This window comes from Acromyrmex echinatior, chromosome 10 (assembly GCF_024713525.1).
Source record: "Acromyrmex echinatior isolate Ae372 chromosome 10, ASM2471352v2, whole genome shotgun sequence".
Taxonomy (NCBI): Eukaryota; Metazoa; Arthropoda; class Insecta; order Hymenoptera; family Formicidae; genus Acromyrmex; species Acromyrmex echinatior.
Genome location: NC_141861.1, coordinates 8,013,917 through 8,041,749, shown reverse-complemented (window position 1 = coordinate 8,041,749; position 27,833 = coordinate 8,013,917). Strand labels below are relative to the sequence as shown.

Genomic DNA, 27,833 nt, shown 5'->3' with positions numbered 1-27,833 from the left:
GAAAATTAATTGCATATAAGAACGCAGTTTTATTTGCCTTATCTACAAATCTTTCTCGTTACGCTTAATTTTCATTGTGAAACTCAGTCGATTACTATTGCTTTCTAATTAATTCGCTTGGGCTTCCCGGCCTGATGGTTACGAAATCGTTAATTACAACTGACTTGATTAATGACTCGAGTTGCGTTCCAAAGATTTGCCTGAGCAATAGGCGTCAAGATTTATGTGCGTTCAAAGATGCAAATGCAATTGACAATTAAAGAAGATGTCGTCATACCTATATTAATAAAAATAATATATATATATATATATATATATATATGTGTGTGTATATATGTATATATATGTATATTTCTCGAAGAAACGCTACGCAATTTTTATATATTATTTATAATAAGCTTAATTAAATAACGAATTATATTCTAATTCACTTTAATATTATAATAGATAAAAAACGGTTTTATATTTTATTTTACAAAGAATAAGAATTATAAAATGAGATGATTAATAACATTTTTGAAAAAAAGAGATTTATAAAGAATTCATAAATAAATCGCAAAATTCAATAAAAGTGCAAAATTTTCCAAAGCATAACGCTGATATTTAACTTAGTAATATTATAATTTGGCCTCCGTACAAAAATTTATAGATGGTCGCCTTCTTTTGTACGTTTATGTTCTCTCTGTACTTTCTGAAAGGAATCCAATACAAGAAGGCGAGAGGTAAATTTATTTGCAAATTCGTTTTAAATACGAAACGATATCAAAAGTAATCCTCGCGAACTACAGATTTATTCCTACAATCTCTACATCGAAGCTTTCGTTTCCTTGCCAAAAACATGTAAATGCCTGGTCGCCACGAGAATCGGCCGATGAATGCAGCGTGCAATCGTGAATGCAACCGGTCTTGTTGCGGTGCGTACTCTCCTCCACGCGACGTCATAATTGCGGCCGACCAATCGACGGGACGACGTCGGAGAAACGAAGACGATCGCGACCAGGAACAGCGGAGAACTGAAGAGTTGTAGAAGGTGAGAAGGAGAAGGAAGGAAGAAGAGAAGAAGAGGGACGAGACGAGAGATAGGTGGAGCAAGCAGAAATACGATTGGTTCCATCCTCCCAGAGGATATCGTAGCCATGGAAACTCTTGTCAGTAAAGAGCACCGAAATATAAATGGAATGACCGGCGATCTTCCCTGAAGAGGAAGGGAACGCGATATCATGAGGAAGGGGAGATGATCTATCTGAGAACAGAAAGAGAGAGAGAGAGAGAGAGAGAGAAAGAGGGAGAAAGAAATCACGATATTATTAACATCAGATTGTCTTTCTCTCTCTCTCTTTCTCTTTCTCGGTCAGCGAGATGAGCGAGAGTGATCTGTCGCGTAAAAAAAATGTCAGGATTGCAGTCAGGCAGTGCAACATTGTCACAGGATACGTTCTTTCTTTAATCAACGTTGATCCGCATTCTTTGTCCTCCAGTGTTTAGTACTTATGAATGCAATCACGGTCTTGGAAAAAAAAAAAAACGCTTTGTATTAGAATAAAAAGTGTTGAAGGAAATTTGAAGACCGTAATATCAATGGAACTCATTCTAGAAAATTAAGTCGACGGAAAAAGGTGATTGAACGCTTAATGCGTCACACAAGTGTAATGTTTATTTGATACTCGAGACTTTATTTCGTAGTAAAATTTTTTATGTACTCCGCTTAGATCGCATATATTTTCTTGATAATTTTTATTACATACTCTCCCAACGAAAAAGCTTTTATTTTTTTTTAAATACTTCAGAATTCATTCCTTCTTTTCAATGAATAGATTTTCAATAGGTTTCTATTTATCAATTAAGTTTTCATTTAATAGTTATAGTAATTCTTTTGCAACTACTATTAATTTCACCGAAAATAGGATTATTTCTATTAATTGATTTATTCTCGTCGGTTTAATTTTGATTTCTAATTCATTAATTAAGATCTTATCATAATAATTGATGGTGTCTAAATTTATAAAAGTGTTACGATTACAGTCCCTCTCGTTACATGGCGAAGCTCGCTTTTGCGTACGTTGATTATGATAGCGTGAAATCTTTCCATTGACGTATTACAATATACGAAAAAGCAAGAAAAAAAAATATAACGACCTCGCGAGTGCCGCCTTATTTGGCCGCGTTCCTCGAGACGACGACGACGAGGCCGGGAAAGACGCGAGATACGCCGACTGCGAGTAAATGCCTCGTGCCTCTCCTCATCTCGCTTCCACTGCAGCCGCGAGATGAGGAGACTCATCGGCCACTTCCACTGACTTCCACCGCAGCCGCCGCCGTCATCTCCCTCCCGGTGCACGCGACCGTCGCCGGGACTCCACGGAGCAACAAGTGTTACCAGCGCCGCTGCCTTCGCCCCGCCCCCAAAACGAGCCAGCCGAGCCGAGTGAACGATGTCAGGCCTCGTGGTGGAAACTGCCCCGAGGCGATGCAACCACCTCACTCGAGCGCCGATCGCGCGACAAGCGACCCGCCGAAACCCCGAGACTCGAGAACTTGAACGCGACGCGAGTTACCGCGAGTAACGCGAGCGCGCGCCCCGTCGTCATCCGGTCCGGAGGAGCGAGCGGAAAGATCCCGGTATTCTCTCGATGTGTGATATTGTTCGACGCTACACGAAGAACTCTCCGAGACGGAAAGGTGCGAAGTACGTAGTCTACAGCACGCGAGTTATAACAGTTACCTACGATCGACCGAACGGAGATCTATCGAGATTGTCGCAGGCTCCTCGGATTCCGCTTTTTGATCATTTTAATTCTGGTGACGTCATGCTATACTTGTTAGATATAGTTAGGTACCGTTTTTCTTCTCGAAGGATATACACGATGAATGGTCAACTGTAAGATACAAGAATTCGCTTAAAACGTCAGTGGTATCTATTTACCGAGTCACGTATTATCCAAATGAGCGAAGCGAAAAGCCTTTTCTGAAGGAAGTGCAACGATTTACGAGGAAGGATAAGAGGGATCGAGGAAAACTTGTCGATCACGATTTCACGCGATACGCAGCTTTGATCTCGCTTTCTCGGGAAGGAGAGCAGACGGCGAGAGACTTTTGAGACGGACAAAGAGAAGCAGCGCAGATAAGAAGCGACGGAGTTCGGCGAACTGCGACGAACGAAAAGGCGACCGACGCAGAAGGCAAGAACGTTATACGGAATCACGCGTGTGTGCACGCGCGAGATACGCGGTGTCGCGAGTTAATCAACAGCGATATTGATTATAAACGTGACAATCGTCGATCGAGACGTGACGCCCGAAATTCCATGAGGGAGAGGGAAAGAGGCTCGAGATCAGCAGTTGAAACTTATTATCAGACCGAGTGGGGAGAACCGCGGGGAAACGGAAGCTCACACGATCGCCGCGATGATAAGGTGAACAAAAGCGACGACGATATCACGGCCGATGACGAATTGATCGATTGAGGCTACTTCTCGTCGCGGTTGATACGAGATGAGACGTGTTTTCCGCGTATCGTACGCGATAAATCGGCAGGACTGAGATTGTGTACGATCGTACGGTATCTTTCGGCCCTCTCGACGGCCTTGGTGAAAATCTATTGTATCGCGCGACGTACGCGACGAAGGGGATGAAGATGAACGACAAGCCGGAGAGCAGCGGCGCGTCGATTTCGCCGGCGGGTGAAAACAATAACAACAACAATAATAATAACATCAATGGAAATGGCAAAACGTCGGCAACGGCCGCCGCAGCAGCCGCCGCTGCCGCGGCGACGGTGGCCGCCAATGGCGGCGAAGGGATTAGTGCTGCCGTCGCCAAGGTTCTTCAAGGATACGATTGGACCCTGGTACCTGTTGCCACCAAGTAAGTGTGTTACGTGGCAAACTCGTTTTTTTTTCTCACCCTCGAATCGTCGTTTCATTCGTAGACGTAACAAGTAGATGTATAGGCCGATATATTCGTAACCATTTCTTATATTTAAGCGACATGACACACAAAAAAAATTTGAGCCATAACATGAGTAGTAGGGAATCCAACATGTTGATTTCCTTACGTCTTACGTCTTATTGTCTTAAGTTTTTTGTGTGTCATAGACTTAAGATTGTCTTAAGTATGGTCCCAATAAGCTTTCTACAATAAGCTGTTACTTAAGCTTTACGGGCTTTCTACAATAAGTCATTGCCTAAGCTTTAAGTCTTAAGCTATTATATAAGAAATTGATTAATCAGATCGATTGTTCTTCTTACGTTCGACTGTGATTGGTTAATTTCTTAAGACTTAAAACTTAAGTAATAGTTTATTATAGAAAGTATTATGCTGATTCTACAATGAATCTGTAATCGGAAGTCTTTGTAAGTCTTAATCGGTGAAGTTGGTCAATCAGCGTTAATCGTACAAGTTGGCTATTGGTCAACTTCATTGATAAAACTTAGGACTACTGACTCATTTTGTAGAATCAGCATTAAATCTTCAATCTTAAGAGAAATCAATCATAGTCGATTATTCTTCTCACTTTGACTGTGATTGATCAATTTTTATGGCTTAAATAAACTAAAGGCTTAAATTTATTATTAATAATTTATTATAGAAAATTCATAAGATGTCATATGAATCACATTAGCATATTTAAACATTACTTAAAATTACAACATTATTTACGACCTTAAAAGAAAAACGAACTATAAATATTGCTCAAATTTATTAGAAAGAAAATTGTAAATCATATATTAACATCTCTCTTCGATACTTGAGAGAGAGAGAGAGAGAGGAAATTCAAGTTATTTCACTCTTTCTAAACTGATAACAACTTTATAGAAAAGTCTGTTCTTATGTCTATCTCACGGCATACAATATACAGAAACTTGCAGCAACATTGGATATACTGCAATATTGATGAACGTTACTGTTGGAATGATCTGTGTCGATCAGATATGGTTTCGCTCGAGCATGATGGAAAGAATTCGAAAAATCATGCTTTTACTATTAATCGATATAAATCTTATAAGCTCCATTCCAGATATATAGTATAAAAAGAATTCAATCGTATGTCATCTTCATATCCTTCCAGATAGTATAAGAAAAATTCAGTCATATGTCATCTCAATTCTGAGTTCAGAATTTCAGATGCAAAAAAAATTCTTCTCAGAACTGTTCAGAAAAAAAATTCTTTTTGTGTCTGAAAATGAATTCTTTTTGAAAGAACTTTCTCTGTGCTATTTGGACATAATTTTCAATCATACTTTGAATGGTTTTTTTTTTGTATATAAAGAATATTATTTTTATTCGCTTTATAAAGGAGATAAAAATGACTCTTGTTTATAACCTTCGCATATAGTTTAATAACTGATAGATCTTATTAAACTTGAGATTCACCAAAGATAGCTAACTGTAAAGAGAAAAAATGAAATTAAACACACTATATAGAGACCTGATGGTAGAAAGAAAAACAATATAATTGTGTATGTGCAAGGTTAACATGTTGCTTACAAATAAAATACCAAAATGAATATGTGAATCATAAAAGTCAAAATCTATGATGTAAATGTATAAAAGAAATAAACTTCCAAAAAAAGAAAAGAGTTGAGAAAAATTAATATAACATAATATATAGGAATTTGTGGAAAAAGTTACTTATTTATGTATGACAAATAAAATATTCTAGATATATGTCTCACATTGATATTTCATTGCTTCAACTATTTTATGTTTTTTTCATTTAGATCGGAATGATTAATAAATCGTCAAAGATGTTTCCGAGAAATATTCTTTTTTTTTTTCCTTTTCTATAAGCTTCCTCGATTCTCAGTGTTTTCGCAAAGCGTTTTAATCATCGCGAGTCGCATTAGCGACGCGTTAACACACGCATGTGGCCGTGCTGTTAAGCCTCGTGGACTTAACTCGCGCGAGGGGGGAAAAAACCAGAAGAGAGAAAGAAGAAGGAAAGGAACGGCGCGACGAAGCCGTCGGGGAGAGAAGAAGCGGGCGAGGAAGCGTGGCGCGGCCTTAAAAATACGTAACGCTAACTCAATTATGACGCACTCGTTTCCCCGGCCTGGGAAACGCGCGTCTCCGCGGAAAAATGTCCTCGGACGCCAATTAACGCAAATTGGCTAATTAATGCCCGATCGCCACGTCCTGCGCGACTCGTTCGTCGGCCCTCCTCCATCGTGGGAAGGCAGGCGATCTTAAAATAGCGACCTGATAACGACTTGAGAGAGAGAGAGAGGGGGGGGGGGAGAGGGGGAGGAGAAAAGAAAGAGAGAAAATGAAACGCTATTTCTTCCTGCACTTTAGAAGCAAAGTCATCGAGCGGTGTCCTCAACGCGTCACTCGGCATTAGCCGATGAAAAATCATTAGATCTCCGACGAACTCGATAAAATCGCGAGCGTGACCTCGATATGCGCAAAATTGTGCAACGCGCTTTCCGATCTTCAAACTGCCGCGCCGTAATGGCTGCCGATACCGCGATCTGATATTTCTAGTTGTCGCGACGATCATAATTACTCTTGTAAAAAAAAAAAATAGAATGAAAGAATCTATCAGGAAGATTAAAAAAGTTTCCAGGAACTGGAAAGTATCTTATCAAAGCGTTTATAGAGGCCTATGTTACGTTAATACTAAAAATAGCAACGTTTCTTAATCTCTCATTAAAATACCCAATGAATAAATTACTATAGAAAATGATGAAAAATTAAATATTTTATCAGTATAAAAAAATCATAATTTTAAAACATTAAAAAATTTCAGAATCTTATCTTTTCACGCAAGAAATGTAACATTAATCTAAAAGAAATGGTGAATAATGGTTGCTCGATTTTAAATATGGAAACACGGAATTATGTTTGGATGTGATTATATTACATAAAACTAATAATAAAACAATTAACTCTTTAAATTCTTTGAAGTGAAATCTCACTTTTTTTCAAGAATGGCAGAATGTTTTATAAATTATGAAATTTTCTATATCTAGAAAATTATTTATAGATGTCTCTAGAAAATCTTAATAAGAAGTTTGAATATATCTTAATTCAGGAACTGATTTTAAAACTACAAAAAGACAATATGATATTATGAGGCAAAGTGTTCTCTTTAAAACGTATTATAAGAACTTTAAAACTTTAAAGAACTTTGTCTCAGCTAGAAATCTATCATGAAACATGAAATGCCAATTTTCCTGGGAGCAAATGATCATGTATGAAAAGACTGGCTTATGATTTCATCCTATAATCTCAATGTCGTTAATCGCATACAAAAAGAATGGCCAGAAGATCGCGGCTGTCGCGAGCATCGAAGATAAGGCTTAGAAAAATTCAATGGAATAAGGAGGAAAAGCGATTACGCGGCTAGGTACGTCTAGGTTAGATCATAGAGCAGAATGGGCCACGACAGAAATCACAGAGTGTATCACGCTTATCGTTAACCCTCAATTACGGGGTTATCTCAGGAGGAATGGATGCGATGTTTATTCCTATCCGGCGATAGAGCCCCGATAAAATCGACCGGTTTTTTAATTCCCATGGATTTCCATAAGAGTATATCGCGCTTTTCAGAAGCTGTAATTACTAAATTATATTTTGATTCGTGATTATTAATCCTTCATTAGCAATGTGGCGTTTTGTATCTTTCGTTAATAACCTGGATCTTCGAGTTTCAGCGCAAATTTTTATATTATTATTGTTCCATTGCAGATTGTATAAAAATCTGAAACAAAATTTTGTATATTTGTGAAAGCTCTGATAACGAACTTTTATTATTTACTGTAATCACAGAAATTCGATTACATTTTACTTATATTTTATAGATTTAAATTTATTTACCAGAATCTATAATTAAAATATCGATCTTCTACAACTTGGCTGGTGGAGGCTTAAATGTAAAATCAATGTTGTTCTCAATAACAGTTCGGCAAAAATCGTATTCAAAATGCAGGATTGGATTATTGATTGTCGCATTATTGTTTTCATTTTTCTTTTCATTTTTCTTTTACAAAAAGCTGCCATAACTAAAAACTAAAAACTGCGTTTGTTAACTAAATAGTAGGTAAAATATGGACATAAAATATAAGTAGGTATTATAGCTAATGTATAGCTTATATACTGTCATACTTTATTATAACAACAACAATAAACCATGTATATATTTTGCCATTTATAAATTTATAGTTAAGCAACAAACATATTTTATCCAAAATTAACTACGACAGGGAAAATTTTTTCTCGTGATATTATATAATAAATAGGGATAAGTAAAAGTAATAAGTTTTAAAATTCTTGTATTTTATGGTTAAAATAAGTTTAATTCGAAGTTAAAGTATAAAATTACTTTAAGAATAAGAGGATTAAAATAATAAATTGTGGGTGAAGTTTTGAGTTGATAAGTTGAGCATAGAAATGAATATAGAGGGAGAAATAGAGAAATAGTGGGGCATTGTTATGTGTAGTGTGTTTTAGGAATGTGTGTGTAGGGGGATTATTTTTTATGGGGCTTTAACTGAAATCATCAGACTAGGCATTGAAGATTGAGATATTGAAATTTGACAAATCCAAATAAGAGCTAAAATTTCTTTATTGGTCAAATTTCAATCTTCAATCTTCATCCTCAGTCTTCAATTCACGTCTGATTCCGGCCTCAGGGTGATATCGTTCTTACGTGCGCGCGTTTCTTACCGTTGCAAGGCAGCGTATTCGTGCCATTTTGCACGGTACCACGCCTTCGTCGCGAACGCAGAGTCGCACGCATCGTATGCATACTTTTTTTTTCTTCTTTTTTTTGCGTTTATCCAGGTAAAGCGCGCGCGTCGTGTGTGCCGCGCGCTCGCGTCGAGGAGCGCCGTGAAAACCCTCGTTAGTGAGCCCACGCTAATTACCAACGGCTCCGCGGGTTTACACACGGATTTAACGCCCCTCTCATTTCAAAGAGGCCGAAATGTACCGCGGGACCGCTTTCGAATCCTTGAGACGCGCGCCGGAGTCCTTTTCACCCGCGTTACGCACGTTCGCCACGCTTATCCCCGTGTAATCCCCGCGCGAATCGAACGCTTATAGGTCCGATTACATCCTGAGTTACATCCTGCTACTAGCATGATTATCCCCTCAAACTCCTTAGCCGTTTTCCTTAGCCGGCATCATCCAGAGCGATTCTTTTATCCCATTCAGAAATCAATCATGATAAACATATTTCGAGGCAATAAATATACGTGAACATTTTTTCCACGTAGTGTTCCAATCATTTGTGATCTTTAATTCTCGTGAAATGGCTCATCACGGCCTATCACAGATGTGCTTCTTATAACTCTGCATTCTACTTTTAATATGAAGTATTAGCGATCTAAAAATGAACCAAAACATAGAACACAATGTAATTTTTTCATATATTATATTTAATTTTTTTTATGTTAATCTTGCTTTTATATGTATATTAATCTTGGTCATCAAAATTTTCGAGAGAGAACTCATTTATTACACCAAAAAAACTAAATTTTAATAAATATTTCTTTGAACAGTTTTAAGTATTTATTAAATGTAAATATATATTTATTTGATACAAAAATTATTAATTTAATTATATCATTTTTTATTGAGTAAGTATTTTTTTAGTGTAGCTATTTTAATTCTTATTCATACGATTTTCTGATCCTTTTTACACAGAATGAATCGTTCGTATCTAAAGCAATTTTCATCATTTTTATGAGTTATTAAGTGATTAAAATTATTAAGTGATTCTTATATATATTTTAATATCTTTAGAAAGTATTTATAAAGTTGTGTATTAAAAAAAGAAAAATATATAAAGATCACTTAATTAGGATTAGGTCCTCCTAGTATTTCAAAGAGCAGAAATGCGCAGAACACGAATAACCCGTGTATATTAATGATTTGTTCGTGTTGCTTGTATAAACTTTTTGCATCTAGAATCTTCGCTTTCTTTCTGTTCAACGCCCAAATATATATTTATCTCGTTTTAAGTACAAAAATTTTTGAGGATTTCAAGTAACGCAAAATCTTAAAAGTTAATACACGTAATTTACGTGCGCACACACAGAAAAATATCATTCTTTCCTAAAAAAAAAGTAATTACTCAATTTACTTATATCCTATATATCTTTTAAGCAATGATTATGGTAATGGTTAAATATTATATTAATATTTAACAAAGAATTTTCTTGATAATAATCTAATAATAATTTATTAGCAATTAAAAAATCAATTATTATATACTCAAAACAAGAATTTATTTTCTTTCAAAGACTATTATAAAATTGATCAAAGAAACGTCTTTATAATAAACAAATTGAATTTGTTTTAATTTAATAATCTTGATTAAAATATAGGATTCAGAATATATTTTCAATAAATTTAATGCTTATGATGAACTTATCATAAATAGTCGAATATATGAACTTTTGAAATACTTGAAACAATTATTACTTACGTATAGATGATGTATTTTTCTGTATACACCAATCTGATATTTACGTATCGTCGGTACTGTTACATTCGATCTGTGCCTTCGTACCTTAATTCGATTGCCTCGACAGCATTTTAGAATGCATAATAAGCACTGCCTGTCTCTTTATCCACCTAACGATTCCCAACAGAAAATAATCTCGTATACCGTATGCCGGCCGTTCTTCACGCCTCACGGCCGTCCGCTCAGGGCGGCCGCGCACGAGTCCTTAAAGAATCCTCGATTAAGGGTAAAAAGAAAAACAGGGAGAGAGAGAAGGGGGGGAAACGGAGGCCCAGGATATCTCTCCCGACGCGGCAATCACGTCAGTCACGTCGATCCCCGGCTCTGGATGGGGCAAAAGTTTTATGAAGTCATCTTCTCGGAAAGAAAGGGATACGTCCATTCCTACCCGTCACACGTCGGCAGCCACGGTGTTATTTTAAGGCCGGTTTTAAACGCTCCGCGCTGCTCGCCAGGATGACCCGGGGGTAGCCCGCGCCGAGCAGAACCAGATACGGATACGTGTTTGTGTGTATGTGTGTGTGTGTGTGGGTGTGTATGTATATACTATGCCCCGTCGCCTCTGGTTATTTTCTTCTGCAAGTCACCAGATTATCCGCCAGAATGGTCGACCGGGTATAGGTGGATAGAGAGAAGGAAGAGAGAAAATCCTTCAAGCCGTTGCATTTAACTTTTATTTCTATCAATTTGAAAAATCTGTCGACGTTGTATCCCAATAAGCAAGAAACATTAAAAAAATTTAAGCAAGAAACATTGCTGCAATGTTTCAAAATGTTTTTTGCTTATTAGGATGCGTTTCTTCAAGTTATATCACAGCAGAGATCCTAGCGATTCTGTGAAAGTTTGAAGGAATTCACTGAATCTCTTCTTTCCTTGTATGATATATCGTGAATAGTGCAAATTAATTGAATGTACACAATTATCTGTACTTCTTTTTTTGCCCGAGAATTTTCGGTCTCAGCAAAGATCTAGTACTCTTGTTAATTAATTTAGAAAAGGTGAGCTTCACAGGATTTGAAGTCTATCCAGTTAAGCTGAGAATAATCACAAGTCTTCCTTCAGTAACCATCCGAAGGGCCTAAGAAAAGACAGACCCCAAAACTCAATAAAACATCATAAAACCTTATATAAATTGATCTCTAAGATACTTTAAATATATTATCTATTAACTTAATTGATTAAGAAGGCAAGTGATGCTTTCTGAAAAATAGTCTTATATGTGTATAGCCTCAATGTAAATAAATATCTATCATTTTACGGTAGATATCGGCTGTGTTTCGATATCAATACATTCAATACACTATCAGCTCTGAAATTCTATAGTGTGAACTGTAATTTTTCAGTACTAACAGTTGTATATTGAAATACATTTTCATTCTTGAATTTTTGAAAGAAATTCGAAACCATGATACGATTTCATAAATTTCATGAGTCATTGTATGTTGATATAATTCATAAAATAATTCGTAAAATAAATCGAATTATAAAATACAGATTTTACTTAACAGTACAATAAAATGATGTATTGAAGATTTCATGTCTTTTTTAAAATTTATTTTTATATTTATATTAAACATATATTTTTACACTAATATTTGAGTATAAATATTATACATTCAATCAAATTCACTATGTAGGAAATGTTTCTTGCAAGTACAATAATAGAAGAAAAATCTCCATAATATATTTAGAATTTTACGTACGTTCACGTAAATTTGTAGAGGTGTATCGTTTCCAATGAAGATAATGTCTTCGAATTGCAGGGGCTCCGGCGACAAAAGAGCGGCTCACGTCAAGAGGCCTATGAACGCGTTTATGGTGTGGGCCCAGGCTGCGAGGCGAAAACTGGCCGATCAGTATCCCCAGCTTCACAATGCCGAGCTGTCGAAAACACTGGGAAAATTATGGCGGTAAGTGTGGCACTTTCTTTGTGCTCGCGTCAATATTTTGAACTGTCAGGCCGAACGGTAGCGTAAATCAGTGTAATCGTGACATCCTAGAAGAGGTATGGCATTTATAATTATTTTAGATTAGCATAAAATCTTAGATACATACACACACTTTACAATCTGCGTTACAATCTATATACTTAAAATCTATTATATGTATATTTTAAATTGTTCGATTACACGGAGAGAACGAGTTTGCTGAAAAATCTAAAAATTTAGCTAGATACAGATCTGAAAATAATTTTGTTAGACTACAAAAATTTTTAGAAGGGACTTACTCGAAACTGATTGCTAGAATGTCAACATTTTTTACAATATTGCTCATCATATTTGAAAATCCTATATAATTGTTTTAATGGTCCAACAAAATTATTTTCAAATCGGTATCTAACTTATTTAAATGCTTCAACAAAATTGTTTTTCTACATGGATTTTCAAATTTCATTACAGATTTTTATACGTTGCTCCAGACTGTATAAAAATTTGAAACAAATTCTTATATTTGTGAAAGCTTTAATATTTCTATTATAATAAAAATCGAATTGTATTTTATTTATTATTTATTTAAATTTGGCAGAATTTTTTTATAATTAAAAAATTTATAGTTAAAAAATTATTCCCTTAAACCAACTCATTGCCGGTGGAGTATTTATTATAGATAATTTTTTTGCACTTTATATTCCTCTTTCTCATTGTCTTTGTAAAATTATTTAGCTCTAAATCCGATAAGATTCAATTAAATCTTTGCTTCAATTTAATATAAACTTTTGCTTCAATTTTCCTTCTCGATTCAATTTTATTTTAATCGTATAAAAGTCGCGCAATTGAGGACGATTAAAGTGCGCACTCAAGTGTTCTGCAGCCGACGAATAAAGTTTCAGCGGTCTCCTTGCCTGGCGGAAAGACACTGTTTCGATAAAATTAATCGGCACCACGTGTCTTCAATCGGATGCCTCTCCGTTCTCTCGATCTGATAAGCTCGATTCTCTCACAGATGCGAGCTCGCCAGGCGGCGATCAGCCATGCGAGGGAATCGCGCTTGCTGATCTCCGTTTGCGTTCGTCTTGTTCGTAGAAAATCGGATCGTGAACAGAAAGCATGGAAATGTGCTGCTGATCATTTCAGCTGTCGTCAATTCGAAGCCACCTGTGTTTTTACCGTCGATTTAATGATTTTCTCGTGCATTGAATTCGCGTGAAGGAACAAGAGAAAATTATGCTGACAAAAGAAGGACTGGATCATAATTTAATCCTTAATGCCTCCTGCGTATTTTTATTTCTTCTGTCCAGCCCAAGATTTTTTTATTATTCTAAATTTTCAAAAAATGTGGAAAAATTCAAGGTTATTTGTAATATCTCTAATTCATTAATAAATAGTTTTTTAATACGATATTTTAGGAGGGGAAATTGAAATATGTCATTCTTTCTTATGGAGAAATTTGACAATGAAATTTTGTTCGTGTTAAAAAAGCTAAAATTGTGAATAGAGAATTAATTATATCAATATTAATTATTATTTATTATTATAATAACATAAAATTTGTTTTTAAATTATATCAAAGTATTACGTTTCTTGGGTTAATTTTTCACATAATATTTGTGTTATTTTCTAACATATTCATTATGTTAAATTAACACAAAAATTTAGGTGGCTCGTTTGGGACATGTGAAATGTGTTAAAACAAAGTTTTCGCTGTGTACGAGTTTAACTCTTCTTACTGCAGCAGCTTTATAAAAATTCAAAGAATTTTAAAACTTAATTCCTTTTCTCGCGATTGAAGTAGAAAAAATTAGTCATTGAAAGATAAATATAAATAATGCTTTCACCATTTTGGAATCATATTTGATGTCACTTGCGTAAGACACAGCGTGTATGATTTCAATTAAAATCGCTGGAAAGAGTTATAATATCATCCAACACGAAGATCGCGCCACAAACACAAAAGTTTAGAGCCACTGCGTCGTGCGTTCCAATTCTTGCGACCACTTGTTTGTACGTAACCAGTTCTATTTTTACCAGCGAATTCGCGAATGCTCTTTTTTTTGAGTCAGCTATACATATATATATATATACATATGTATACGTATGAACACTCGTACCACGTGGCGCTTAGGTTGCACGTGGTACAAATATTCCTGCTTCTCGAGATTCGTCAACTCGAATCGCATATGTAACAGCAGAGAACACACTTTGTATGACGTCGGCGATCCTATCTTTACAACCAGACGAATTTTTTTAACACTCGCTTCCTCGTCATGACGATTTCATTATTAGAAAGTCTTTCTTTCTTTTCAAAACATGTTTAATCCTCAACATCCTCTACATTCTGAAAAAAGTGAGTTGAAAATGGACGAACCAGAAGATTATAATTGTATTATTAATCCAGAATTCAACTAGAATTCTAGTAGATTTAATTAGAAAATTCTATTTCTATTTTTAGTTAGAATTCCAATTAATCCAACCAGACATTTTTCTCTTTTTCTCTTCAGTGCAGGAACAGTCTATTTATTTAAACCCATAGCGAACGGGTTTGTGGATAATTATATGTACAATTTATATGTATGGTGAGGTTTTTAAATTGTAGGTAAAAATAACTTTGATTCTTCCTTTATCAATCATCGTAGGACGAGAAGACTCACTTGCTTCTTGAACTTTGAATAGAACGCTTAGAACATGGGTATAATTTTCATAGCTGTATACTGTTAAATAATATCTATTTTGAGTTATTTTTAATCATTTCTCTAGATCGCCACTGTTCCTGATCAAATTGTTAATTTAATTAAAACACTGGAGATAAACAACGAATATAACTTAAACAAATGTGTTACATTTAAGACCCACATTTAGCTTATTATTTACTAAATACGTTAATATGGATGTTTTTTTATTTTGAACCTGTGCTTCAAAAATTGAAAATAATTTGTTTCTTTTTTTATTATACAACAATAGAAAATGACTTAATGATAATTTTTTGTCAAAAATAAAAAGATTGAAAATAATAAAATTATTTTTAACTTAAAACAGTGACTTAGCAGTGCTCTTTTCATATCTAATAATGTAATTGAGAGTTAAATGTTTTTTTCTACTGTCGTGTAAGTGAAAAGATAGAAATCGAAGAGATAAGACGTTTAAGTTTGTTTCCATTGAAGTCGATCGAACTTGATCGGCTTCACTTGGAAGTTTGGGAGTCTTCAAACTTCAAATAAATAAAACAAAACATACGCGCAACGTATGCACACGTACGCAATTTTTGATACACCTTGTATACGCGGGCTTCGCGATGACTCGTGGACGATTCTGTTTCCTGGTTGGGACTAACGAGGTGCCCCAGTGGGCCATATAAATGATCATCAGAGGACGCGCCGACAAGAACCCCCGTCGCGAATCATTTAATAACACCGGCCGCGATCGCGATCGCGATCGCTCGCCAAAGATCGACGATCGATATCCCCGACGATTGTCACGGCGGAGCTTTCGCCGAAAGATAAGACGCCGCGCGGCATCAAAGATCAATCGATTTTTTTTTCCTAACGCCGTATTGGGACTCATTAGCGATCTATTGGTCTATAAACACGTATCGATGGAACCAAATGACATTCGCTATTCACTATTATCTACTTTCGTGCATGACTAGACTTTATGTGGGAAGGAGAAAGAACATATGTCGGAGACGAAATTGAAGATTCAGATACCAAAATCGGTATGACTCCGGTCTCTTGCACAATTCGGAAGAAACAAAAGTCGTCCTTGGGATGTTACGTTGACCTACGGTTTTCGGCTCTTAAAAAGTCATTATTTAGCACCTTTTCGGTATAGACCTAGTCGTAATTAACACATTCTCGTCCAAGTACGCGAGAGGTATTTTTCGTGACTGTGCCAAGGCCCCGCGCGAATCAACTAGACAAATCTTTGAGCACTTGCGTCGCATGCAAAGAATCGAATTTGCGCGATCGATCGTCGATTGAGAGACGTCGCCACGCGTCATTCTGAGACATTTTGATTCCACCCTCGCGCAGAAACAAATGATACAGTCATCTTCGGTAATGAACACAGTGCTAGAGCGATTGCGCTACGCGGTCGGAGTTGCTTGCCAACTGATGGAACCGATAAAACGGCGAAGTTCAACGACGATCATGCTTACAAAGATCGGTATATGTACAGATTGTAACGTCGATGAGGCGCAGTGGTTCACGAAATGACAAGTGGATAAAGGAGATATCGTTATACTTGAATTATAATGATGTTTGTGACCTTATACTTGCAAAAAGTAAAAAAATATATGCAGATAGTAAAGATATCAAATATGGAAAAATATATAATGAAATACTATTACTTAAATCTATATTTATTTCTTATTTTTCTTATCTTAATATTTTAAATATTATAGTTTTTCTTTTTTTTTTTACATTGTACACTAATTTACATTAATATTACAAGTATCTAATTATTGCACAATTTTCATGCAAACCTTAGCCTGTTATTCTTACCTTCATGTTCCTATTAACTAATTTTCTATACTTATCTTATGCCTTAGCACTAGAAAAATATTAATATTTCTTACTCATTGAAATTTTGCGAAGAGAAATAAAGATTAACGTTAAAAGTATATTTTTTTATATTAATCTTATTTCTTGTATAAAAGAGAGGACACTGAAATTTTTTGATTTTTTTAGTAATTATATCCATCACACTAGTATGAAATATTTAGTTTTTTTTATTACTTTCTTTATTTTCACAGTAATTTATTCACTTAGTAAATTCGAAAAATTTCAGAATCCTATTTTTTACAAAAGAAATAATATTAATACAAAAAATAGAAACAGTCAATAATAATCAGGTATTTCTAATGTTAATCTTTGCAACTATCCTTCTTCCTTTTTGCAAAATTTTACAATTTACACAACGAAAATGTAAAGCTGCGATATAAAATGACAAGTCCCCTTTAGCACAAACATTTTAATCTACTACGTCAATCGACATGTGAATCCTGTTGGACTTCGACGCCGACTTGTCTCACGTCAATGGTATCCTGATAAGAGGGCCAGGTGCCAGTGTCTGAAAATAAATCTTTTTCTCGCATTCTGTCCTTCTCCCTCCCTCCCCCCCTCTCTCTCTCTCTCTCTCTCGTCGTCTCGAAACGTATCGCCATTCGGACACTCCAAACGCGATGTGTTTGTCGACAAAAGGAAAACAGATATCCCCGGTTCATCCTTGGCGCGTGCTCGCAGCTGCCGGCCGGTTCCTGTTGGAGATAAAGAGGCCCCCGGGGACCACAATAGACGCCTTGTGTCCGTCAGGTGAATTTTTCCGAACCTGCCCCTTCGCATCCCGGGCCTGCCAGCAAATAGCGCGTGACGAGAACAGGTAAATCCATCTTATCTCCCGGAAGGAACGATTCCTCCACACGTCGGACTTCCTTTGAATGCGATAGCTATTATTTTCTCGCAGTAGCCGCTATCGGTTCTAAGTAAAAGCCAGCGCAAATTGCCATTGTGGTCATGACTGAGAGTTTAAAATTGTATCGCCGTTCGAAATAGGTTCTACGTTCGCGAAAGTCATGTTGCTTTTTATGAAACTCCACTTTTCATAAAATTACTGTTAGTTGAAAAAACTTTGCATTCTTAATATGATCAGATTTTTCAGGAAGATGTATAGATATGAAGATAAATACAATGAAAGCGATTTGTTAAAAAGAAATAGTACAATTATTTTTTTTCATCATTTAAAATTATCTGTTTTAATAAGAAAGATGAATTTTATAAAAAGGAATTCTTGGCAACGGAAATCAAAATTAATTTTTTTTTTTATTAATATTGCTTTCAAAGTTGAATTTTTTTTCGCTATCCACATTTTGTTCATTGTGGAAAAAATTAATTCGATTACTGCACTTCTTTTTGGAAACAATAATACATATTCTATGATGTTAAAATTTATAAAATATTTTTCAGCGCGCGCACGGAACTTGTTTGTTAAAATCGGAAATTTGACATGTTTGGTGAGACAAGCACTTCGAAAGCAGGACTGTCCCGCCGAAATCGGGACGTCTAGAGTCACATCATGCATCCCATCAAGCGATTATCGTCGCTTTAGAGTGTTTCAAGGAACGCTTCGAGAAAGTCGGACAATTTCGCGATTTGTCGACGGTTACTCGGGATGACAAGCGTGATAATTCAATTAGAATCCCACGATGAGAGAATTCATCGAGATTGAGTATCATGCGACCTTCGGCCGTGTGAATTTCTCTCTTCTTCTCTCTCCTTTATAACATTTGATACGTACAAATAACCTCGTAGAGATACTGGCGAGAGGCAGATCTAAATTGGCTGATCCTGCGTTGCATCTGGCGAAGAAAAAGAGAGGCTGCGACATCGCTCGCTATCGTCGGCACCCATTGGCCAAAAAAAAGCTCGTGGCAAGTCCATTGACCAGATGGATTTTCTCTCTCCATCTCTCTCCGTCCACCGCTCTTCTTTCTCCCTCCCTTCTTGTCGGTGACAAAACACCGCCGGTTAAGCTTGAGATACGTGCCTTCAACGTGTGTCAACCCGCTCGAGAGTTTAGCTCCCGTCGTGGGATTTAAATCCCGAGCTTGCGAATACTCCAGATGATGTATTACCAGCTTCCTCAAACGGTTCTCATGACATTCTCTTCCACTTTATTTTGCACTTCGAACGACGCATATTATTTACGATGCAGTTAAAGAAACATATTAGCAATTCCAATGTGTGAAAGAGATATCAAACTCAGAAGAAGCGGACGCTGACGACCTGAATCGGAGATATCTTGAGAGAAAGCGCGGCGAATCTGAGATCATTCTGCACGTTGCGGGATGAGTTTATTATTAATGCAATGACAGGACCTCACACAGTACACTTTATCCAAGAGACATTCTAGGAACGTCCTCAAAACGTTCGGAGGATAGAGACGTCTTCTGGACGTTTTTAAGAGAATTATCATTTGAAGATCCGTGCTGTATGGGATGTTTAAAGGGTAAACAAATGTAAATCTTAATGTCTATATCGGATTAGGGATTGGGATTGAATTTGATCAATCAAAGCAAAGTTTATTAAACTTGATATCGATTTTCTTTTTTCTAATTGATTAAATTCAATCTCAATCTCAATCTCTAGTCTGATGCAGAGGCGTAAGATGGCACAAGTCATCGGGTGGCGTAGCACGATGGAAATCCCGGAATCTCTCGGACGTTCTCTATTACACCGGAAAACCTTATCGGTCGCGGGCTTTACGAGCTCAGTGGAATATAAACACAAAGAGCATTTAAGGACCGTAACTGTGCACCGAGCCCCGCACCCACCGAATCGCTCTGCGAGGCGGACTAAGTTGTGCGCGCCTTCGAGCGCTTTAACGCGCCCAGAAACACTAACCAGACTCCCCATTTCGACTCTTCGAGAGTCTATATCAGATGCCGATGGAAATGCTCTCGTTCCAAGCCTCTTCTGATGCCGGGTAGCGAGAAACGCTCGGCCGGGTAGCGAGAAACGGCGCGAGGAGAGACGGTCGCTTTCGCTTGTGTATAATACACGCAACGCGAGAGACGTGAATCACGTCGAGCCGACGACAGATTTCATGGCTAAGCCCGAGAATTGCTACGTGATGTAAGAATCCCGCACTAATTATATGGAAAATTGTATTCCTGTATAAAAAGAACGATTTTGTTAAAGTATCTAAAAATTTAGGTAGATACAAATCTTAAAATAATTTTGTTGGATTGTCAAAATAATTATGTAAGAAACTCTCAAGTCTGATGAGGATGCTGCAAAAAGTTTTAATATTCTAGCAACCAGAAGGGCTCGACTTTTCATTTTCTGGTTAACTTAATCTGATGTTTTATCCAATGGACTATGATGATGTCATGGATGAAGCCCATTGGGCGAAACATCAGGTTTAAACTAAACTTGACTACAAGTTAATCAGATAATGAAAAATTGGACCTAAGCGTTCTACTACTTATAAATACTTTGATAACTGAAATAAAATTATTTTCAGTTCTGTATCTACCTAAATGTTTAGATACTTTAACAAAACTGTACTTTCTGTGTAATGAAATTAATTTTTATATATGAGTTAATTCTTATGTATTATGTAACTTATAATGTAGTAAATAAAAATCATACATACAAGATTCAATAATATATTAGATTCTCTATCCAGTCATATAACTGCTAATAGGTGACATTTTTGGAAAAATTTTATTTGGTTTGAAGCTCCTTCAGTTATCGTTCAATTATCGTTGTTGAACACAGCTTGTGATTACTCATTCATTATTACTTATTTATCGACATATATGATCAATTTTGAGATGCTCAGATGCACTTAAAAGTTAACTGAAACGCCTTAAGCTTTTTTATTGCTTTAAGCGTTTTTAATATATTATTTTGTGATATTTTTATTTAATTAATATATTAATATATTATTGCTTGTGATGCATGACATCTGCGCATGACTTTGTTTTGCCTTTGTTCTCTTTTCATATTTCAATAATGGATAGTATTTTTAAATTTAATTTTCTATATAATTAGTGCGAGATCTTTTCAAGAAAAATTTCAGTTTCCAAAATCCATTATTAAAATATCTCAAAAGAGATTACTACAAATAAGAGTCAAAAAGCGGAGGTGTCAAAAAGCATTAATATATTAATTAAAAAATATCACAAATATTAGTATAAATATACTGCAAAGCTCATGTAATACGTATGAAAATTACGTTTTGTCTAGCATAATTTATTTTTTTTACGATTAATTGTGTACAGGCTCCTGTCCGACAACGACAAGAAACCCTTCATCGAGGAGGCCGACCGCCTGCGCGTTATTCACAAACGCGAGCATCCCGATTACAAGTATCAACCACGACGTCGGAAGCAGAACGGGCCGACATCCGGCCGAGAGAGTTCGCCCACGAGGAGTCAGAGCAACGTAACGTTCAGCGTTACCAGGTCGTTGAAGCAGGAGGACATGAGTCCTAGAGGTGTTCAAGGACCCAATTCACCGCAAAGTGGCGTAAGCTCTTCGCCACCCACGACACCCAGTCAGGGTCTTTCACCGCCGACACCCCCTACAACGCCCAGGGGACAGCACTATATCAATCAGGTATCCAATATGTCCCTTATCGTTTTTCTAACGAGAATTTCCAATTTGATGAGAAGATTTAGATAATTAATGATGACTTGCATGTTTCTGTTATTTCAAGATTATTTATATTAATAAGATTATTGCAAAACTAACAATAAACATTAATGATAATAGTAATTTAAAATTAATAAGCAGTAAGTCGTCTGCTATTTAATTTTCATTTTGTAGTTATTCTATTTAATGGCGAAAGGAATAATTTACGATCTAAAACTATTTCTCGCACATTAGAGAAAAATCAAATATTTCATCTTCAATTTCATCTAATTGGCTGATTAGTTTAGATCGATCTAACATAAATCAAAGAATTTTTATTGGAAAATTTATAAAGTTATTAAAAAATTATAAAAGTTAATAAAATTATTAAGTTTTATAACATTGTAAAAATTATAAAATTATAAGAATTACAAAAATGCAATTTAATCAGTAAAAAGTATTATTAAGCATCAAGACCTGTTTTGCCCGAGCACTTCATTTATGTTGAATATTTCAGATTCGATTTTCACTTAATATAAACAAAATTATATATAATTGCTGATTAAATTGCGACTTGAACGTTTTAATAATTACGCGATAGGCTACTACAACGTATTATATCGAGTTTAGAACTGCAAAAAGTTCGCTTCTCGTAAATATAATTATTCAAAGTTTTTGCACGCGCGCGAGCCGTTTGCATTCCCAGCTAATCATTCTAATCGTTGACGTTCTGCGAAATAAAGACGCTTGATTCGCAGAGCAATCAGCTTCCGCAGAACAACACGGTGTATTACCAGGATTTGGTCAGCGGCACACCATCGAGTGAGTCCCCACATCAACAACCAGCGGTTGATCTTCGGTATATCGAGGTCGGAGATGGTCTTCCCGGCGAGGAGAACCAGTTAAATGGCCTCGGAACTTTGGGCGGGCTCGGTCTGAATCTTCCGGTGAATTTCCAGGAGTGCGAGGTCGAGAACAATGAGCTCGATCAATACTTACCACCCCAGACTGCACCGATACACCAATACCCGCCCGTACAAGTCACCACCGCCTCGCAATGGTTACTCAACAGGTAGAGAGATCGCCATAATTGCGCTTTTTCACAATGACTTCAAATCGAAGGATGCTTCCTAAAAAGAATGTAGAGTTAACTTACTTCGGAAGTTTTGACTTAAAAAAGATTTGTACTTAAAATAGAAACCATTAAGTAAAAATCTAGATTCGAGACAAATAGGCGGCGTGACTCTAAGGAGAAGAAGGCGCTTCTCCTTAGATTTTAGGAAAAAAACAATTGAATTATAAAAATTGTCTTATATGACAAAAAGTTAAACGCTCGCTGATCAATCATGCGTGATCATGCGTTATTTATATGAAAATTTGTTGAAAATTCTCGAAGACTAGCTTTAATATGAGCATTTTAATAAATGGATTAGATTCTCAAATTAAACGTTATCTTGGGTTTTCAAATTAAACATTTTCAACCTTTTTTTTAAATTTTATTAAGGATGCATTCCGTTTCACGCATCATGCATCTCACACAGCAGAAATATCCCGATATACATATATTACGGATGTCCTACAAACATCTTTAAACTATCCCTGCGATATAATTTGGACATTTTGCTGTGAGATATTACAATGGGCTATTCGATTATAATGGGTTCAGAACACTTTTTCGATTTACTTAAGTGACTGCCAACATATTGAACATATAGAAAAAAAATAAGCTAAATACCATTCGAAATATACCTAATACAGGTTTTTGTCAATTTTACGTAGTCCATCCTATCTTTCACAATATCGCTGTATTTGTCTCGTAAACAGACTATTAAGTGTCCATACAGACTTTTACTTGAGAGTCTCTAAAGAAGATCATGCCAAGATATAATGTCGAAAGATACTTTTTTTTATTGCTACATAATTATTATACTATATTTTTATTTTTAATTTTGCATGTTTTCCCTTCACTATTTATTCGATACAAACATCGGTTATTAACAAAAGTCATAAAATGAATCGGTAAATTTCTTGAAATTTACTTCGATTTTTATATCACGTTTTTATTTCTATATGAGAAAACGTCGGGACGTTTTGCTTCGCTTCCAGATACGAAGAGGAGATCGAGAGACCGATCAAGCGTCACTGTTCAGAGCAGGCGATCGCGGAGGTATCGTCATGGGAGGACAGGACTCAGGAGATGGTCAGGTACCACGAGTTGCAGCCTCCCCTTCCGCCAGTCCAGTACATATCCGCCCATAACGCGCACCATTCGCACGCGAGTACGCAGATGGGCCATCCGCACGTGTCCACGCCCTACGCGCAATACGCACATCGCTACGTGTCTGGTATTGAGACGTGGCCGAATTATATGTAGATCAAAACGAGGTAAACATGTCCGATTTATTTTTCGTTTTGCGGTGTCGAGAGGCGCGCCGCGGTATCGTAGAATCATCCGATTTTTACGTACCGTAGATACAAGTGATCGGAGAAAGAATTCGCGTAGACCGTCCCGGATCAGAAATATTCGATGGACAAATTTGCGAAATCCCACGTGATTCTTTCTGGTCAACGTCATTGACATTGTTCTAAATTTTCGTTATTTAATCTTCCGTCTACAATCTGAGTCTTTTTTGGCACAAGCAAAATTTCACTCTCAAATTTCTTTGAGAAATAACAAAGGAGGATGGAGTCCGAATCCTTCTTAAATAACTTTATGGAAAAAAGGATTTTGTTGAAATATTTAAAAATTTAGTTAGGTACAGATATAAAAATAATTTGGATCATCAAAATAATTACGAAGAAATCTCAAATATGAACAACGCTATAAAAAATTTTAATATTCTAGCAATCAGGCTAGAATCTTGATGAGGCTAGAACCATGGTGAGATTATATTTTTTGCAATAAGTTCTTTATAGTTTTTCTAATTTAATTTAGAAGGGATTATTAGCTTTCAGACTGATAAAGAATATATATTATTTTATTATTAAATATGTATTGTATAATAACTTTAACCGTTAATGGCGTTCTTTATCGTATTTAATATATTTTAGCAATCAGGTTGAGCGTCCTATATGTATAATTATTTTGAAGATGCAGCAAAAAATTTTCAGATTTGTATCTAACTAAATTTTTAGATATTTCAGCAAAAATCTTTTCTGTGTTGTTAACAAAATATTTGGTAATGTAATAGAGATGTTGAAAAGTAATCCTGAATTTTTCCATATTTTTTGAAAGCCTAGAACAATAAAAAAAGAACAGATTGTAGACGAAAGATTAAATGCATCTCGAAGGTCGAAGTTATACAATTATCGAAATTATCCTGAAATTATTTGAGAATCAAAGAGACTTATTCTCTGTAATTTCTGCAATTTATTCGCATAAATGATCTTATTTTTCTATACAGTCATATTTCTTATCAAGGAAAAGTCTCCGCCGAAGAATTTGTTTACGAAATATTTTTTGATAGATCTGGGACATTCTGTAGATAACGACGCCGAAAAATTACGTACGAAAAATTAATGTACGAAATGCGTCGCGTGAAGTAAAGAAAGTAAAATAAAGACTATTTTATTATGTCGACTATTTTGTTACATTGACTTAGTTGCTTGTATAAATGAAAATGATTGTAGAAAATAATTATATAAGCAAATGATTATAATACATAAATAAATTGTGATTGGATCAATCGCCGCGGTATTAAATCTCCACGGTGTTAAATCCCTACGATGTTTCTGGTTTACACAGAGCCTTAAGAATAGCCAAATATAACGTAATTAATTATTAATTACGGAGATTCATTAATAGTACATGCGCGAGTCTGATTGTACGAGAGATGCGCGACTAAAGCTTCGAGTGATAAAATTTATTATTAGTATAACGCAGATATTTCGGATATTTCATTTGTATCGATCTTAAATCGGCATTCCTGCCTTCAGAAAGAACTGTCGCTGTCATCTCTGACGTTTGACGACACTACGAATTTATGAAGAGAGATAGACGAGAAGAAAAGGAAGAAATGCTACATATATACTGATTTCGAATTTTTCAAGTTCTTCTCGAAAGAATTCTCACATAAATTAAATTCTATCGCTCTTCTATCGCAATTTCGGTATCGCGACAATTATTGTGCAAAACGACTTGCGTAATATCCTGTAAATATAATAATATGCTTTAAATAAATTGAAACGAGCTAAAATAACTCGTTGCATCAGATAACACGTTTCGAATTGTTGTAAAGAGCATGATATAACTTTTATGTAAATTTATTAATATCGTGAATATCTTGAAAACAAGCATTGCATAGTTTTTTTTTGCGAATTTGATGCGAATATGCCTTTATCTCCCTAATTTCAATAGAAAAAAATGGAGGGAAGATATATATAGAGTGCAAAATTAATTGCACTAAAATTTACTGTAGACGTACATATCTATTAAAGATACTCAAGCCAGAGTTTGGCAGAATCAAATTCAGTTTCTTAAATTTCAATTCTTTTTAATATACAACGATTTTGCTATCTATTTTTCTTTAAATATTTAATTTTGATATTAATTTGATTCAGTATATAATATTTAATTTAATTAAATGTAAATTTTTCATTTTTATATACAATTTTCTTTCACTGCAACGTTTATTTAACAAGAAAAGATGGATTTTTATGGATTTTGGTCTCCTTCAACATGATGAATCTATATTGAAAATCAATTATGCCATACGTTTTGTTAAATGGGCCTTGCAAATAGTATTTTTTAATGTATGAAAGGCCTCCGTAATTATACTCATAAATATCAAAGCGTAAGTCGAATGTAATGGGAGAATAATAGAAGCGTAGACGAAGCTTCTAGGAGGCGAAAATTGAAACAACATAAAAGAAGCGTAAATATTCCTTTTTCATTTTCATCAGGGTATGGAAAATTGCCGATGAAATGAGTTAATTTTCATCATACTGAAGGATCAAAATTCGTCGAGAGTCCACTGCATCATTTCCTTGTAAACCTGACAACTTATTAAACTGCATTTAATGCACTTTTACTAAATTAACTGTTGATATCCTCAGAGGAGATTTTCTTCAAATTAGAATCGACCTATATGAATCAATAAGGTTGTCGATATTCTTCATTCGATTTACTGATAATTGTTGTTAACAAGAAATTATTAACGGTATAGTTTGCTTTGCAATCCGAGAAACGTATCCTGCTCGACGTATGAAAATGGCGGATTGGCCATTCTCCGGCTTGAGAGTCTTTACTACGTGGACGAGGCGCGGCCACGATACTCACCATGACATCATTCCATGACAGCCGGCCATTCCAAAGCGCAGAATTTCAGGCCAAACAAACAAGCGGCCGCTCGATATATACGGTATCCGGCGGCGCGAGCGTTCCAAATGTAATAATATAGTATATACGTATATAAAGTATATATGTGTATATATATATATATATACATATACACACACACACATATATATATATTATATATATATGTATATGTATATGTATATATGTGAGACGCGCGCGGACGTTATAAACCGGCGATCGGCTCGCTCGCGCACGTCCCGTTCAAATAAACGCTGAAATACGATCGAGGGTGGCAACAAATGTGCACTTGGCGCTTTCCGTTTAACAGACCGAGTATTTCGGGACCCGGAATTTACGCGGTCGAGATACGGCGACGATCGTCTCGACTGTCGCAGCTGTAAAAGATTTTCGCGATCGAAAATACGTTAACTCTTTAAAGTTTTCTAGTTCTAAGAATTACAAAAAAAAAATGAAGAGTAAGTTGGACGAAAATTAATAAGTTAATTTGCATCGGTGAAAACGGGAATAAAAGCTAAATTTTAATCGAGCATTTTTATGAATTGAAGATTTTCGATGGTTTTTAGTTTGATTCAGTCATGAATTGTCCTTCGCTTTCAATGAGATCTAAATGTAAGTATCTCCGATTTTAGCTCGATCGAATCGATCGGCGGATATAAATTAGACCGGATATATCGAGGATCGACGACTGGCCTGATATCGAGCGTGCAGCTATTGTAAATGAACTTACAGCTCCATATTAAAACACATAGCTGACATAGATTATATACATTATTAACACTTATTAGTTACTACGCTGACACAGCCGTGCTTTTGTACTTAGATATTTATTCACCGCATTTTTACGAGGATTGATAGAAAGCGTAGGTTAACGTATCGGCGTAGCTGTGCACATTGAAGGGCGAGCACTAAACCATAACTTATAAGTGCGATGTATGCTAATTTGTAGAAATAAAGCAACAAGAGAGATTAAAA

At 35.7% G+C, this 27,833-nt stretch overlaps 2 protein-coding genes across 4 annotated transcripts in view; one reads left to right on the top strand and one right to left on the bottom strand.

The window, feature by feature from the left end:
* The first annotated feature begins 658 nt into the window (after positions 1–658).
* On the top strand, positions 659–27,833 carry LOC105151651 (transcription factor SOX-10). Of its 3 annotated transcripts, none has more exons than XM_087410478.1 (5): positions 659–3,863; positions 12,252–12,380; positions 21,190–21,526; positions 22,285–22,613; positions 23,648–27,833. In XM_087410478.1, exons 1-5 carry the CDS (start codon positions 3,628–3,630, stop codon positions 23,913–23,915), a joined length of 1,299 nt encoding a protein of 432 aa, XP_087266604.1. In that variant the 5' UTR covers positions 659–3,627; the 3' UTR covers positions 23,916–27,833. The 3 variants fall into 3 exon arrangements, with proteins under 3 accessions (XP_087266604.1, XP_087266603.1, XP_011063784.2); XM_087410477.1 differs by having other exon boundaries at positions 660–3,863; positions 12,234–12,380; XM_011065482.2 differs by having other exon boundaries at positions 661–3,863; positions 12,234–12,380; positions 22,300–22,613.
* LOC147908256 (uncharacterized) overlaps positions 22,603–27,833 on the bottom strand; it is a 75,920-nt gene continuing 70,689 nt past the window's right edge. The window contains exon 4 of the mRNA XM_087410485.1: positions 22,603–22,671. Coding sequence (XP_087266611.1) covers positions 22,642–22,671 — 30 coding nt within the window. The 3' untranslated portion in view covers positions 22,603–22,641. The remainder of the gene's footprint in view (positions 22,672–27,833) is intronic.